The 18538-nt window shown below is 38.0% G+C and overlaps 1 protein-coding gene across 2 annotated transcripts in view; it reads left to right on the forward strand.

Moving 5' to 3' along the window:
• Positions 1–8901: 8901 nt before the first annotated feature.
• Positions 8902–18538, forward strand: part of LOC126291425 (hypoxia up-regulated protein 1) — an 83901-nt gene continuing 74264 nt past the window's right edge. The window contains exons 1-2 of one of the 2 annotated variants that reach the window (XM_049984941.1): positions 8902–9168; positions 18373–18503. In XM_049984941.1, coding sequence (XP_049840898.1) covers positions 18381–18503 — 123 coding nt within the window. In that variant the 5' untranslated portion in view covers positions 8902–9168; positions 18373–18380. The other variant, XM_049984940.1, reaches the window with a different exon arrangement.

Raw genomic sequence — 18538 nt, forward strand, 5'->3', positions numbered from 1 at the left:
GTGAATGTACAGCATATCCTCAATTCTCTGGTCTTCACAATGCTCATTTACGAATTTATTTACTTTAATTGATCTGAATCCCTTTGATTGAGATTTAACATTATCTCCAAGTGAAATTGCAACCTTTCGCCATTTGTGAATTTCACTGAACTATTCCCGTGGATTATGCGCCACAAGGCTTCACCCTCAGTTAACAATGAGCGCATGTACAACATTATCGTTATTATGCTCACTATATTGCTTCATCTCAAAATGACAATTTCTCGACACACGGTGTTCCTTCTGTAGGTACAGCAAGTAAATTTTCCTTTTGAATTTGCCTCATTCAAGTTCTTCTTCTTGCTCATATAATCTTTCTTCCAGTGTTGAGATAAAATCATTGCCAGAAAGTTGCATGACTTCTCCTTGTCATTCAGTGGTTTTACTTGTGTTCATTCAGTACTCACAGACGTTTTTCTTGAGTGAGACCTTGGTTCACTTCGGATACTTGTTCCTGAAGCATACCCAAGTCCTCCCACATTTCGTGTCCACTACTGCATGTTATCAAAATTTCGAGTAATGTATACTCAAACACAGTCTAAATGCAAATGAGCATTGTCTTTTACCCAAAGTTTTTAATCAGGCGTCGTCAGATCACTGGGTATTTCTCTCTGGCCGTCCATAGGTGTTGAACAAAAACCAAACTGAAATTTCCATAGATGGGAATCAGATCCGCCGAATTTCACTATGCTTCTCGTGTTTCCTTCATTTGAAACGGCACAGGAAACGACACACTAGCAGACTCAAATTGCATAGCAAACATAAGATGTAATAAACGTCTGTGCAGAGATTTTGCGACTAAACTGGACCCATAACCTTTTAACAGTTATGTAATTCAATTTCAGACACGGGAATAGAAGGGAACTACTTTCACACTGAAGAGCCAAAAAACTGGTACACCTGTCTAATATCGCGTAGGGCCCCACAACTACGCAGAAGTGCCGCAACACGACGTCGCATGGACTCAACAAATGTCTGGAGTAGTGCTGGAGGGAACTGACACCATGAATCCTGCATGGCTGTCCATAAATTCGTAACAGTACGAGGACTGGACATCTATTCTGAACAGCAAGTTGCAAGGCGACCCAGATACACTTAATAATATCTGGGGAGTCTGGTGGCCAGCGGACGTGTTTAAACTCAGAAGAGTGTAGCAAGTGTGCATGTGTGTCTTGTCGCATTCTCCTGCTGGAATTGCCCCTGAGGGATGCAAGTGATCAGACAGGATGTTTAGATACGTGTCATCTTTCTGAGACGTATTTAGACGTATTAGTGGCCGCATATCACTCCAGCTTCACACGCCCCACAGCATTATGGAGTGTCCATCAGCATAAACAGTCCCCTGCTGCCATGCGGGGTCCATGGATTCATAAGGTTGTCTCTATACCTGTACACGTCCATCCACTCGATACATTTTGAGACGAGACTATTGTAACCAGGCAACATGTTTCCAGTCATCAACAGAGCAATGTCGGTGCTGACGTGCCCAGGGGAGGCACAAAGCTTCGTGTCGTCCAGTCAACAAGAAGAGTACATGAGTGAGCCTTCGCCTCCAAAAGCCCATATTGAAGATTTTTTGTTGAATGGTTGACATGCTGACACTTGTTGATGGCCCAACACTGAACTATGGAGCAATTTGTGTATCGTTTGGACTTCTGTTACATTGAATGACTGTTGTAGTTGTAGTTGTAGTTGGTCCCATTCTTGCAGGATGTTTTTCCAGCCACAGCGATGTTAAAGATTTCGTGTTTTACTGGATTCCTGATGTATGCAGTACACTCTTGAAATAGCTGCTACCTCAGAGATTCTGGATCCCATCCCTCGTGCGCAGACTATAGCACTACGTTCAAACTCACTTAAATCTTGATCATCTGTCATTGTAGCAGCAGTAATCAATCCAACAGCTACGCCAGACACTTGTTGTCTTATATAGGCATTGACGACCTCAGTGCCATATTCTGCCTCTCTACATATTTCTATATTTGAATACGCATGTCTATATCATTTTCTGTGGTGTTTCACTGTATTACATTGTAATGTATCCTTCGTCAGGCAACAGTGAGAAAAGATGAAAATGGTAAAATTAGATGAGATTGCTCAATAGTATTTAGTGCATAAACTAAAGGCTTGCCATCGAATGAGACATCACATAAGCTATAGTATGACGTATTGCATTGGCATTCAGATATCTGAAAATATTAATTATCTCGTTGGGTATTAATGTGATTAGTGATTAGTGATTGTATCAGGTCGTGGGTGCTGATGAATGTATCATTGTTCGGTAAGCTAATTGATCATGAAAACTATAACCTATTCTTCTACCATAATTAGTAGTACCAAAATTGACTTGGACTTCATATTTAAAGATGTAATTTCTGTTTGGAGTATAATACTCCTTCTTGTCACACCATCTCTGAACCAGAAAACACACAACATAAAAACATATGTGAGGGATCCATAGATGACAACATTAACAGTAGACAATTTTGATGAATGCGAAAAGTTATTATTGAGATCTATATAAAGCATCAAATCACAGGCGTCGGCAGTGTCTCCATGCGCTGGACAGGGGGTGGTGAGGATTTGAACTAATTCAGTTGGACCGTGGATGTCGTCGTGACTGCACTGCGATATCAAAGATGTGTGTGCTGACTGTGTTGGAGAACAAGTGATGACCGTGCTGCTTGAAACAAAATTTTCAGTCTCTTCCCCCCTGTAAAATCAAAGGGCGTGACTTACGTTACTATCAGTGCAGTTTATTATTTTATGCGATTCTGATAGGCTACCAGTGAAAAAAGAAAAGTGAAGGAGAAAGTTCTTACGAGTGATCGATTATGGTGTTGGGATTTGAATTTTTGATACATTTTTGTTATGTATGTAAGGAAAATGGCTTTCTCACCAAGAAAATTGGACATCTTGAATAAATAATAAAAGATAATAATAAATAGAAGTACAGTTTTCGAGACATTATCGTGCTGGAATTTGGTGTAATTTTCTAGTGGAGGTAGGCCTACAATAATAAAATATAATAAATGGTAATGAATAATAATAAATGATAATGAATGATAATAAATGACAATGAATGATAATGAATGATAATGAATGTTAATAAATGATAATGAATAATAAAAAAAAGAAAGGTTTTGCAGCCATTACCGTGTTGGAATTTGAATTTGGAGGGAATTTTCAAGTGGAGGCAGGTAAACAATAATAAATGATAATAAATAATAATAAATGATAATGAATGTTAATAAATGATAATCAACAATAATGAATAATAATAATAATAATAACAAAGAAAAGGGTTTTGCATGCATTATCATGTTGGAATTCAAACTTCCCTCCATTTTTCTTCTGTTGGCTTAGGTTAGTGGACGTAGCACAATTGGACTATTTTCCCGCCAAAATTAAAAATTTCCGCCAATTTTTCTGGAGGTTAGATTAGTGGACATAGCACAATTGACCTATTTTCCAGTCAAAAGCCGCCATCTTTGATGACGTTATGCACGGTTGCCAAGTCTATATGCCGCCATCTTGGATGACGCCATGACAGCCATCTTGAATAAATTTGGCAACAATGTAGTGTGCATTGAGACGAACCTTGCCCCACTACTCATCATTGCCCTCAAATGTCCGAAATCTTTCAGTGGTGACATGCGATTTATATTCCACAGAATGGAATGCATATAAAATTGTCCTAAGTTCCTCAGTTGATTACATTTATCAAAATTATTTAGTTCTGGCTCGTTGTAACTGCTAAAAAGCAAAGTTCAACACACCTGTGATAGTTAAAGATTGCACCACAGAATTACTAAAAATGTCCACACAGTGCAGCTCACCTCAAAGAAAGTGTGAAACCTGACAGAATATTTTAAAAGCACTTGTTCAACATGTCACTACTTGCCCAAAAATAATTTAAGTCTGTAACTTTTTCACTTCCCACAAGTCAGAAAATCGAGAGGCATGGGCTCGATCTTGCCTCACTACTGACTAATACTCTGCTGCTGTGCCCACCACAACTCACATAATTTTATATTATACAAATGAGATGGACCACATACAAATAGTTTCTTGCTTTTTAGGCTTGCACAGACCTTGTAATGGTCAAGCATTCACATGATGAAGCACACACTACCCAATTCGATCATAACTAACTCACTGAATTTCTCCTTAAAAAGAGATCACTTGATTTCCCCTTAAGACAATTATAAAATAATGTCCACAGGAAATGAAAATAACTCAAAAACTATTATCCAACATGGAAATCAGTATGAAACAAAGTCGTGCTCCTGGCATGTTTAGATATCCTGAACATAGCCCTGCAATGAAAACAAAAGTCATTGTGAAAAACATTTTCAATAATCATAAAATATTTTAAAAACGGTGGGATCATTAGTAACTGCTCACTCTTTGGCTATAAAAGCCAGACACTTAGATCAATGGTCAAATTCACCTTATAATCCCACAATATCACTACCCTATCAGAGAGTCACAATTGGAATCCATGAGCTGACATCAATACCTGAGTGTATGTGAGATCATGAAGAGTAATGATCAAATAGTCCAGTTGAACACTACAAAGAAGGCAGCTTGCGAGATATTCGTATGATACATCCTCTAGTATTTCTCAATTGTGTAGACTAACAGGGAGTATTGCACCTATACAATGAAGGCAGCACATTTCTTAACAGTTACGTAGAGCACTGATAACCTCAGTGTTAAGCCCCTATAGGCTCCAAACCACCACCCTCCCCCCATACCCCCTGCCCCCCTACACACAGATATGTTTGACCAATGGGAGTATGTGTGCTGAATGGGCAGGTGCTTGAAAGAAGTTGGCAACTATCCAGTGAAATCCTAATATAAAATTTCCAAAAACTAGTATTAAATGAGGACCTTGAAATACAGTACAGCCATCTACATATCACTCCCACATGACTGCAAGAACAAGATTCAACTAATTACAGCACTCAAAAAGGCAATTAACCAGTCAGTCTGTGCACATGCTGCATGTGAATGTAATAGGAAGGTAACCTTATACCTGGAGTCAATGGAGAGTATCCTCTGCCATGCAGTTCACATTGGTTGCAGACTATGAATGTAGATGTACAGTTTCTCCTACTGATATAACTGATCTATGAAATTTAACTTTTTCTTCTTTGATACACTTCGATTAACAACCATAATAGCAATAATTATTAATAATAAAAATATACAAAAAAGGACAAATGTGAGTAATGTCTAAGTTGTGGCTTTAACAAATAATGTAAATAAACTTTGTTATGTCAAAATAATTTCACAATCATGGTTTGAAGCTGATGGTACACTACACTCAGTCCACAGGTAGACCTACTTTATGGAGAAGCTTCTAATACAGAGAATAAATACAGGACACCTAAGAACGAAGCCTAACAGCATTATTTCTGTTCTTCTGAATTAATTTTACTTCTGTTGTTCATCTGTTCTAAGCTCGCAATTTTTTAGTATGGTGTCAATTAATGAAGTGATCTGGCTTCTCTGACTTCAGAACCATAGTACCAAACAGACAAAACCTATGCCAGATTAGCTTATGCCAAATGTAAGAATGTCTATGAAAAGCCATTATGGAAGGCCAAAAGCACAAATCTCAATAGCATTGAGAAATCCACCATTAAGTGTAAAGTTGCATGGCAACTAATAAACAGTGCTGATAAAGATAAAAAACAACGAAATTAAATTCTCCCTCCCCCGCTCTCCAAGAATTGAATTTTGAAGCAATTCAGGAAGTCCAGTTATCATGGTTCATCCAGTGTATCAGGTTTATTTTCACAAAAAAATGTTTGTAGATTGTGAGCAAATACAAATACTCTGCTTGACAAAAAAGTGAAGCACCAAAAAGATGTGATTCGATACCATAAGCAGGTATGACTAGGTTTGCAGTTCTCTGTAACAGATAGAGAGGCCACAGGAGTGTGTTGGTGCTGTCCATGTTCAAGGTTGTTAACAGGCCTGTAGAGTATATAAGGCAATGAATGATGTAACATGTTGACAATCAGTATGAAAGGCATAGAGACACTTAGCTCTCATTTGAATTAGCGGCATCAGCATTTTACAGAGTCTGAATGAGGCATCAGACGATCTAAGTCACTATCGAGTTTCTCTTTAACTGTTTTGGTTTACTCTTCATCAGTTTGAAAATCATGTGGGCTGGTTCCTAATTTTATTTTCATAAAATCTTTTACATAATTTTCAAACAACATGATGCTTTTATTTCTAAAATCCCATACTTCATAGAAATCTAAAATTTTATATCTCATTTCCACAGTCAACTTTACTTCATCAGTTACCCAAGTTCCAATAAAACTTCTTTCTTCGATGTTGTTATTGCATTTACTTACCTTCTCTTCTGCACATTTGACACACGAAGGATCACGCAATATTCAGATTTCTGGGACATTTAAATATGACAGTGGCTTGATGTTGGACTGTGTAGTAATGCAAGGGCAAGTAATTCTTCGTCAATTTTCCAGTGGAGCGTGTCTGACAACCACAAAGCAGGAGAGGAATATTATGCACCAAGCACATCATAAGCTGTACCTGCCATCTGAGAACAAGTAATGGACTCCCTCCAACATTCAGTGCCATACTGAACTGGGATCGGCGACTAGCTACAGCCAGGTTAGTGAATTACCATTCATTATGTACGCTATTGCCAACACTACAGGAATGTGCCATGGATGGGAAGCATAGATTGCTGATGAATGGCGTCACATCGTCTTCATTGAGCAATTGTGATTCCACACTACCCTGGATGGCGATAATTGGCAAGTAAGGCGACGACCTGGGGAAAGGTCATGTTTTTACAATGTTTGTGGAGCAACAGTGGTGTTCATCCTAGCAGCATGATGTGGGGAACCATTGGGTATAATTTCAGGTCATGGCTAGTAGTGAGTGAAGGAAGTCTGCCAAAGAAATGGTATGTCACAGACGTCTTGAATCCACATGTGTCACCTCCCATGCAATAACATTGTGATTCTGCTTTTCAACAGGAGAATGCTCATCCACACATGGCACGTCTCTATGAACTGTCTTAGTGGCATTGAGATACTTCTGGATCTGTCTCTGATAGACTATGTGTAGAACCAGCCTGCATGTAAGCTACATCCCTTTGTTAGCATCCAGTATATCAAAGGCCAATCACAACAGTTGTAGGCCAGCCAAACTCTGATATTCCTGAAAAAATTCAGTGTCACTTTGTACAGTAGGTATGTCCTTTCTAGAAAACATTAAGCCAAAATTTTTGTTCAACATAGGATTTACTGTAATTTGTATTACAAATGTTAAGTTGAATCTAATGGTGGTATTAGCTGAAACATACTACTTGAAATAATGTAACAAATAAAAAAAGCTTGATATGAAGCAGAAAGTGTTATTTGTGAAGCTCTTAATGATCGTGGTCTCACAATAGGAATTTATTCACCTTATTAATATTACGTTTGTGAGGCAGTTAATATAACCAAGGACTGAACCTAAGCATGTACCTGGTTTTCCTCTGAAGATTTTTGTAGAATTTCTATGTGAAGTTGAAGAATGGGGGACATTCTGAAAATATCAGTTATTAGCAGCTATATGAACTTATTGGAACAGATGTATTGGATTTTACATCTGTTATACACTTTATAATCAATAATATCTTAAGAATGTTTGGAATAAAATATTTTTCACTTGTTGATGTCTCTACTGTGGGATGGAAATTTCATGCACACTGTATCGGATGATTGAAACTAAACTATTTTAGTAAATATTCATAAACATTATCATTATATTAATGTGTTTTCATTTCCAATAATTCCCTTTTTTGTATTTTTTTCGAGATGTTGTAATCCACCGACTCTGACAAAGGACATGAGGTTTTGCTTGGTTGTCAAACGAATACCCATACAAAATAGGACAAATAGGGAGTGTCGAATGGATACAAAGAAAGGGCAGCACAAATGGTCAGAAGTTTTCTTGACCTGTGGGAGAAGGTCACGAAGATGCTCAAAGAGCTGAGTGGCAGGTATTTGAAGACAGATGCGAACTATCAAAGGAAAATCCACTAACAGGGTTTGTAGAACCACCTTTGAGTGGTAAATATAGGGATATATTACAACCCCTAAATTTGGTTCATTTAGGGGTCGCGAAGACAAGATTAGACAAATTACAGAGCGTAATGAGTCATCTAAGCTGTCATTGTTTCTGCACTGTATAAGTTGATGGAACAGGGAAAAGCCCTAATAAGTGGTGCAATACGTCGTCCTCTATATCAATCATTTTACAGTGGTTTCCAGAGCATGGATGCAGAGCGCTGGAACTGTAAACCTTCCTCCAAATATTCCCAATTGGGATTCCATCTGTCTCACTTCGAGTCTGCTTGGATGTTCGACTGAAAATTACCGCGACTCCGTATTAGGATGGATATCAAACATTCCGATCTGTCCCTAGTAGCGAAATGTGAGAAGTGTGGAAATAGCGTCCACGGATGGAACTACACAAGAACTTGTGAAGACGAACACAGAAATTCGTTGTCCGCAACGTGGCTAAGATAGTAGTGCAGCACATTGATCTGAAGATGACAGTTTTTCATAAAAAGTAAAACAGTTTCATGGATATAGAAACTGCTAAATTACTTGCTACTCGTGTTCGTGCGCTTTACTTGAAACTAGGTGGCATCAGGTGATAATAATTTTAAATTTGTGGCTGATTACTCTTTTTGTACAAAAAAAAGTCTCACATGCAGCGATGACATTGCAATTTTTATCGCAGATGCTATTGTTCTTCATTTTACCTTCATACATGGGAAAACTATGGTAAAGAGAGAATGGTTAGGTCATGCCGATGTAAAGTGTGTAACCACATACAGCTGGAACACGTAGCTGCTCATTTGAGGCAACACGCTGTCGTATCTCTTTCTGTAACCAATCACAAAGCAACACACCGGCAACGTGGTCTTTAGTCTTTGGTTGGCGTAATAGAAACGCTCCGCATAATGGTACAGAAGCGTGTGTAAAGCAAAGTGAAATGTGTTTCGATTAATAGTACTTGCGAAAATTAGTTTTAGTGTTTTTCGTCGCAGTGGTTCTTCGTTTGCTTGAGTAATTAAAGATCTAGGTATGTTATGTTCACCATGCGGCTGCAGACCATGCAGATGTCAAGTGTGTCGTCTGTTTATAATCCGAACGCCTTATGTTAAAGACTTTTGTAGTAAATTAGACTGAAACTGTGCTGTAATTGATACTACTAATAAGTACAGAATGTGAATCTTAACTGCTTTTCATGTAACTGGTTATTTTTGAGAAATTCAATTGAAATGTCATGTTCTTACAACGTCCTACTGTTGGAGTGACAGGTACTAACAGAACCCTTTACATATTGAACGTTAGCAATTGTTGTGAAATGGTGTAATGTGGTTGTCGTGTTGCGCCCTCCAGAAATAGATTGAAATAGATTTAGTGAAAGTTGAACTATTTTGTTTATATAAATACCGCTTTCAAATTTTCGTATCGGGAGGGAAACTTATTGTAAAATATTTGGAGCAAAAATATTTATTTTTGTTTTAGAACTGATGTAAATGTTGAGTACTGTGCTTCCATTAAGACATCAAAAGTTTGAAGGTTTTTTTTTTTACTAGGAAATTTCATCACACAATAACAGTAAGAACAGAACTGACAATGTTTCTGTGACAATGACCATTTCAAGTTTGTTCGTAGGGAAATCCTTCAGAATCATCTTGAGGGATTACCTTCATGATCAGCAAATTCAGGCTTTTATCAGTAGTTTATTTGAAAAATTCGGTTTGTCAAGCGTGTCATTAAAAGACCTTTGTATAAATTCATGAATGCCATGAAAGTGCTAATCGTCTTGTCGTATTATAGAGGAGTGTTTTTGACATAGTTTTGATATGACTGTCAGTGGGAGATGTCTATTCTCCTCAAAGTACGTATTCTGCTGTTTTTCCAGAATTTTGTGTGTACATGACATAACAGAAACTCCCGAAAATTTGATATATTTAAAATTATTAAGTCACCAAAGGTCGTTATTTAGCCCCTTGTCAGTAATTTCGAAGTGTGCACTTTAGTTGTACAATGTGTGCACAGCTGCACTAAAGATGTTGCTCCTGATGTAAGAGATTTGTACAGGTGTAATTCATTCAGCCAGTGACATTGAAGTAATTGCACTTATTTTGTTTAATTCTTTCTTGAATCTAGTTTGTTTAAAATAAACTACACAACTTCTGATTAAACTACTAAGGGAACTATTGGTATAGGTGCACACTGGAATAAGATGATTATCTCCACTATTTTATTTAGAGGCAATATGTTAAATGGAATGATTGGCCAGGTATGTATCTACCTTTGAGTGGAACTTGCCAAAAACTTGGTTTACCATGTAGTGTTTTGCAAGAGGTGGCACCTGCTACATGTCCTCACTAAAATGCCCTCAGAGCTGGTGTGTAACATTTTCGCATGGGTTTCATGAGCCAATCGCAACCCTTATTGCAAAGTTTTTGTCTTGAGGTTAAAAGAGCAATACTTCACAGTAATTTTCATGTAAAATATTTCTGTAGATTTCCTTGGTTTGAGTACTAATTTTATATTGAAGCCTTCAATATCAGTTTGCCAACTCAGTCACTTCGACTTTGGGTTATGCTAAAGATCAGTTTGGTGCCACAATCTACATTCTAAAATTTAACATAGGCTTTTCACTGTTCAGTTCTTTTTGTTTGCTTCTGTATGACATCACGTGCCACAGTACTGTTGCATCATGGATCTAAGTTGGCATCCAGTGTCAGTAGTTCCAGTTGACATTTCTTTTCTACTCTTCTTAGCTCTTCCACTTAATATCGTTTCGGAACACTGCCATTTTATATTTAATGACTGCTACTTAAAACTTTTTTGGTGCTATCAGTTCCTTGCGCATTAAAGTTAAATGTAGCAGGGTAAATAATACATTATATTTAGTAATGTCTTCTCTTGAAACATACTTGCATACATCTATATCAGATGGACAAGCCATCTTATAGTGTGGTAGAGCATACATTTTGTGCCATACAACATTCTACCTTCCAATTCCTTTTGCAGGAGGACTGTCAACAGACCTCCATGGAACAAATTTTTTTCTGCAATGTTTGGAAAGAGTTTTGACTCTTATTGAGTTATACAGTCGTGTAAACAGTAAGCCTGTATGTGACACTCAACCATGTACCTATACAATCATTGCCTCAAAATTTTTCAACGTTATTGTGACACTCTTCGGTTGACTAAATCTGTGACAAATTATCTCTTGGAATTCTTTGTAGGGGCTTTCTTTATGTTAATTTAAATTAAGACCTATCAGTCAGTACCCAAGATACTGACTGACACAATATGAAACTGTGAAGACTGGTGTTTCTAACCTATAATTTTATTTGCAAAACTCCAGGGTGCTGTGAGTTTTGCTCCATTGTTAGTTTTAATTTCTGTGAAGCCATATAGACACGTTTGTGTGACAAAGAAAATATCTAGTTATTTACAATCACCTCCATTTGCCATAGTTTGCAGGTGTGTGTAATTCTGAATTTGATAAATGAAACCTCTCTTGGGTAAGAGTCAGGGTCAGGATGGTGCCATTACTCACTTGTTTGGCGGAGCAATGTTACCAACTTTCATCGTCATTTGTGATCGGAAGGTAATGCAGTGTACCAGTAGTGTGTTGCAAGTGCCTTCTGAGAGGGTTGCATGGTAGAGTTGAATTGTTTCAAATCGCACTATAAATATTACCACAGAATCAATGTATTCAGAAGGGCAGGGCCAAAACTTCTGAATGTTCATACAGTATTCGGTATAACCATTAAAATATTTTCCTAATTCTGCTGACACTACTACTTACTCTTAATTATAGTAGCAGGGGTAATTTTGGGATAACTAAAAATAGAACTTTTTCTCATTGCATCACATTCAGTGGCATTGCTAAATCACAATGGAACTAGCTCATTCCAAACTAATGTAGCCCTCATGCTCAGATTGTCACTACAACACACATTTTAAGAAATGGGGTGTGTATGTGGGGGTTGTATGGAAGCTGTGGTGGCATCTATAAGGCAGACTTTTATGATCTAGTGTAAATAATCGGCAATGAATATCAAATGATTCAAATTCTGGTTGTCTGGACACCATGTTTTCTTATCCATCTTTAAGGATACAGGGAACTTTTCCATCTCAATATTATGTAAAAATAAACACCTATTTCTTTCAGGCACTGTTTTTTGTATATGTTTTACAGATTTTTTGTTGATATCTGATAATGCAGCACACTTTCTAAACAAATTAGAAGTATTTTTAATATTTTTGAATGTGCTTAGGGTTATTAAAAAAATTACAAAGAAATTGATGCATTTTTCCCAAAATGCCTCCTCAAATTGAGGTATCATTTTATCAAATGTTATACATTTGAAGGAGACCAAATGTTTACCAGATATGCATGGTATGATGGCTGAAGTCATAGACATATTTAATTCCACCTTTTATGTATATTACAAGGATAAAGAATATCACATCTTACATTTTAATTTTTATAATTTTTTTCCTAATAAAATGTTATTTTTCTGTAATTCAGTTGATTCTGCAATAAAGGTTAGGTCTACTACATGAGTATGGACTATTGCAAGTTATAGAAAAAAATTAGAGCAATGCTTTATAATCTTTAGGAAACATTTGTATGTGAATTCTGAAAAATACAACTTGCTGGAAATTGTGAATGAAGATGTGAGTCCTATTAAACTGTGCCTCAGAACATTTCTGAAGATATTCTTAATCCTGCAGCATTTCTTAATCTTAAAGCTTCCTCTTGGCATTCCTTTTAGCACTTCTTGCTTCTTTGTAACTTAATGAGCAAATCTTCCAGCTTCATGCACCCGTTGTGTCACAAGCAATTGATCTTCCATACGAGAGCCACATTTTATGCCTAAATTTCTCAGAACTTCCAACCTTCCTATCACTCCATCATTGAAACATATCACTGCATCTAGTACGCCGACTTTTAATGTATTTAGTCGTACAAAAACATTCTTGAGTAATCTTTACCATATGCAATGGTTGAAAATTTCACTTGTATTCTGAGTGCCCTCATCAAGACATTTACTAAGCACAACACGCTCACTCAGGTCTCTAAAAATTGGTTTTATTTCAGTCATAACAGGCTCAGGAAGAGAATGCTTATGATGGTATGTTTGACCAATTTCTTTTGCTTTTTGGTAACCACACCAAGAATCTGCTCCATTAGTGCAAAGTCTGTGAACAGGGTTTTCATCTTTGGACAACTTATGAAAGTAGGTGGCCCATACAGCTTCTCTCATTGCTGTAACATCATTCAGAGGTGCAGTTCATCTAATGGCCAGTCCATAATAACTCTGACAGAGGTCTATGTCAGTTTCTGTCAGTCTGCCTAGGCCAGACAAATTTACCATCAGATAGCAACTTTCCTTTCATTTCTATTTGTAGCTTCCTCAGTCTAACACCCCGTCTAGATACTTCATTTATCTAATGTTATAAACGGGCACTGACCTCTGAAATATTTGTAGAGTTCCATCACACTCCATAAATCCACTGTAACCATCATAATTCTTGGAACACTTATGTTAAATATATCCTTCAGTGTTACCATGGCAGGTGTGGCAGTACTCCTTGACATTGCCATGTCCCATCAAGTGCAATAGCAGTGTCCCTGTTTCCACTAATATTTACAGTTGCTTCTACTGCACGTTTCATAGATGCTTTAGATACTACCATTCAGGCATCTAAAACTATTTTTATGTACTTGCTGAACCTACTGGGAGGAGGAATAGGAAGGTCCATCAAACCACAAAATGTTTGAGCAGCCTTTTTCCCTTTTCCTGTTGCATGCATTGCATACACCAATTTCAAATTCACATCATATGAATTATGCCCATGTTCGAAGTAATTTATGAGATAGATTTATAGGTCATATTCATTTGAAACCCTATAGTGTATATATCAGGGTAATCAGGAAAGACTATAGAATTTATTAAAGTCATTTTGATTTTTCCACCATTTATAAGTATCTTGTATCATTAACTACGATAATTATCCTTCCATTGGCTGCACAAGGTATGTTGTGAGGTTAGAGGGAAAATGTTCTGGTTGGCACACCCTATCATAGACCTCTGTCCCTAATTGCTTAAAAAGTCAATATGATTATGAATGGTCAACTTGATTTGTGGTGTCAGGAATAGAGTTACTTGGGTAACCAAGCATGTGCCAATGAGTTTCAGTGAAGCTGAACAGACAAAAGCAATGACGTGACAAAAATAATTTTGAATGACAGTGGAATTATCGGCATAAAGACTTCATTTTTGTGTTTATAATGTAAGAGACTTAAAACTGTAATTTCCAAGAATGTTTGCCTATCAAAGCTGGGGTCCTGAAACGATAGATATTGAACATGCGATTCTAATTTGATCGTGTGTCTGTGACTGTGGTAGCACATGTTATAAGCAGTGTTTACATTGGTCACTATGGCAATGACAAGAGAAGAATGTTGACTGAGATACTTTTAATTATGAAGGAAATAACTTCTCACTCGTCATCAACATTATCATCTTGAAAAAGTCTAATTGATGTGTATGCTACATGAAGCATTCCCTTTTTGCCATAATGTGGGTACCTGCTGCTTATGTCATGCAAAGAGATGAATAAACTGTCATATGCATGAATTTCTTCTTGCAGCTGCAAGTTATGGAAATACAGATACTGAAACAAGTAGAGTTGGTCTTTCTCCTCGGTGCCCTTCTCTTTCAACCCTGTTGAAATGTTAGTCTGTATGACCCAAAATGGTTGTACATTTCATTTCTTATTTAAATATCAAAATAATTTTATGAAATTTGGTGACTTTGCTTTAAAATGCAAGGGCAGTAAGTGGGTAAAAAGGTTTTAAAATATTTTGTGATCTAGTCATAAACCTTAAGAGTTACATACGTAATGTTTGGGTCAGTGTGACCCAACCATGATTATTCTAAAGTCAAATGCTTACTGGTTGTCTCATATTTTATAGTAGTAATGAATTTCATTGTTCACTCATACTCCCAACATTCAAAAGTCAACAAAGATGTTGCATTTACAACGATGGACTTGTCATTGTGACTTGTCCACTGTTTGAGTTGGTCATTGTTTTTGCACAGTTTGTGTTATCTATTGTTTGTGATCTGTCTGAAGTGTGACATCATGGTGATTACATCATTGACTGAAACCGACTTTGAAAAATTCGCAACTAGATAAAGTCTAAGGCTCACTTTCAGAGTTTGAAGATCATGTCAATAATGAATCTGAAAGCGAGTGTTCTGATGACATTTACGACAGTCTACAGCCTGTTCAAACTACTGTGCAGGCTTCTATTTCTAAAAACAGGAATATAGAATGGAAATTGCAACCACCAGCACAGCACGACTGCCTACCTGCTTAGGTTTTCCTTTATTTCCCTAAAACATTTCAGGCAAATGCCAGGATAGTTCCTTTGAAATGGCACGGCTGATTTCCTTTCCTATCCTTTTGCTAATCTGAGCATGTGCTCCATCTCTAATGATCTCATTGTTACCAGGACGTTAAACACTAAGCTACTACTCCTCCCCACACCCCTTCATCCTCCCCCACACCCCTTCATCCTCCCCCACACCCCTTCATCCTCCCCCACACCCCTCGCCCTCATCCTCACTGTCCCCCTGGAGGCTGGAGTGTCCGAGCACTTCTAGGCGCTTCAGTCTGGAACCACGCGACCACTACGGTCTCAGGTTCGAATCCTGCCTCGGGCATGGATGTGTGTGATGTCCTTAAGTTGTGTGTAAAGTTCTTAGGTTAGTTAGGTTTAAGTAGTTCTAAGTTCTAGGGGCTGATAACCTCAGAAGTTAAGTCTCATAGTGCTCAGTGCCATTTGAACCATTTGTCGGACATTCAAATCGGTACTGAACACTGTGTTTTGATACAGTATCAACTGGAACACCGATTTAATTTGTGTTGTGTACTGTAGTTCAGTAGAAGATGCATAAAAGGTTGTTAAAAGTAACACCAGAACTACAGAGTATAGCTAAATTGTATCTGTGAGCAATGAATGTGAAGATCTGCATAGGTAAATTGGTAGAGCATCAGATCGTTGTGCTAAAGTTCCAGGTTTCGAAACCCACTGGAGGGGGGGGTCTTTTATCAGTTTACAAGTGAAAGTGTTTACGTGGGAGAGCATTTTTCTGACTTGTGAAAGAACGTTTTGGAGTTTTTTAGCACTGTTCTTTTGGCAGTCTGATTTAGATTGACTAGTTGAAAGTAAAAAACCGAAGCATACTGTATGGGTAGGTGTGGTGTCACGTATACAAATGTACGCTGGTACTCTTATCAACTCACCTGCCAGTGATAATGACAGATGCAATTCACAACTACTCTTTTCCTGTACTCCATCTCTGGTGTTACCTTTAATTACCATTTACATATGTTCTGCTGGACAAAAGCACAAACTAAATTGGTGTTTTGGTTGTTACTCATTGGCACACAAATTTTTGTACCAATCTTAGTGTCTGACATCTGGAGGTTTGGGGTGTAAGACACCAGACATTCCACAAACTCATTGCCGTCATAAATCAGTTTTTCGTGGCAACTCGCAAATAATGTGATGCATCCCGCCACCACATTCATGTGAGAATTGAGTATGAAAATTTAGGTTTGATATCACATCAGCTCGCAGATTTAACTTGGTGCTATAGCTACATTTTGGCAATTACATTTAGGCATATATGATAACTATGCAGTTCCCAGTCAAATTCTTGGCAGAAGGGCTAAAACCACTTTGACAATTTCTCTACCCTCTCAAATAATTTGTGGAAAAACTGAGCAACAGATTTTTTTTTGAGAGATCAAATTCCTATTTTATTAATACAGTCATTTCTCTTTGTGTAGGTGGGAGGTAGCAAAATATTTTAGTATTTGGAGGAGAATGTTGGTGATTGAAATTTCAGTAGCATCTGTCACTGCAGTGAAAAATATCTTTGTTTGAATGACTGCCACCCCAATTTGTGTAACATTTCTGTGACTCACTCTCACATGTTCCACAATAATACAAAACGACTTGCCCTCGATTGAACTTCAGTGCCCTTCGCCAATTATATCTGGTTAGAATATCATACTATGCAGAAATCCTCCAGATGACAGCCAAAGACAGTATAAGCAAGCTCATTAGTATATTTGTTACATTTTCTAAAATCTGCCGGTAGTCTTTCGTGTCCAGAATGAGATTTTCACTCTGCAGCGGAGTGTGCACTGACGTGAAACTTCCTGGTAGGTTAAAACTATGTGCCAGACCGAGACTCAAGCTCGGGACTTTTGCCTTTCGTGGGCAAGTGCTCTACCATCTGGGCTACCCCAAGCATGACTCGCGCCCTGTCCTCACAGCTCCAGTTCAGCGTGTACCTCGTCTTCTACCGTCCAAACTTCACAGAAGCTCTCTTGCAAAACTGCCAGGAAGTTTCATATAGCACACTCTGTTGCTGAGTGAAAGTCTCATTCTGGAAACCTCCCCCAGGGTGAGGCTAAGCCGTATCTCCACATTATCCTTTCTTCGAGGAGTGCTAGTTCTGCTTGGTTCGCAGGAGAGCTTCTGTGAAGTTTGTAAGGTGGGAGATGTACTGGCAGAACTGGAGCTGTGAGGACGGGCCGTGAGTCGTGCTTGGGTAGCTCAGCTGGTAGAGCACTTGCCCGCTAAAGGCAAAGGTCCCGAGTTCGAGTTTAGGTCCAGTGTGCAGTTTTAATCTGCCAGGAAGTTTCATTATTTTGTGTGTTGATGTACTGTAGTTGTTCCTGATATTTAACTTTTTCTTTGCTTGTTTCTGGTTGCAGGTTTTGTGAGAGTGTGGTTCATCTCTCTCTCTCTCTCTCTCTCTCTCTCTCTCTCTCTCTCTCTCTCTCTCTCTCTCTCTCTCTCTCTCTCTCTCTGTTATTCGTAACACTTTGTCCCTTTGTTTAGTTTCAGATTGATACAGCGCTCATATTCAGATCTGATTTTTTAATTTCATGTTACTGTTTGAAACTAAATGGTGCAAATGTTACATCCTTCATAATCATGGCTCTTAGTGATTGTTCAAAAAATGGTTCAAATGGCTCTGAGCAATATGGGACTTAACTGCTGAGGTCATCAGTCCCCTAGAACTTAGAACTACTTAAACCTAACTAACCTAAGGACAACACACACATCCAAGCCCGAGGCAGTGATTGTTGGAGGGAGAACATTAAAAACATTTAAAAATTGAACTAGACTGCCCATCTTATAACTAATACGTTTCAGTTCCAGTGATGCGGCTGCTGGCGGCCATTTCCGTTGTGCTGTCACTTCTGCATGCAGTGCAGCATGCTGACGGCATAGCTGTGATGAGTGTGGATTTGGGCTCCGAATGGATGAAGATTGCTATTGTATCGGTAAGTTTCCTGACACTAAGTATGACAATAAGTAT

This window comes from Schistocerca gregaria, chromosome 9 (genome assembly GCF_023897955.1).
Source record: "Schistocerca gregaria isolate iqSchGreg1 chromosome 9, iqSchGreg1.2, whole genome shotgun sequence".
NCBI lineage: Eukaryota > Metazoa > Arthropoda > Insecta > Orthoptera > Acrididae > Schistocerca > Schistocerca gregaria.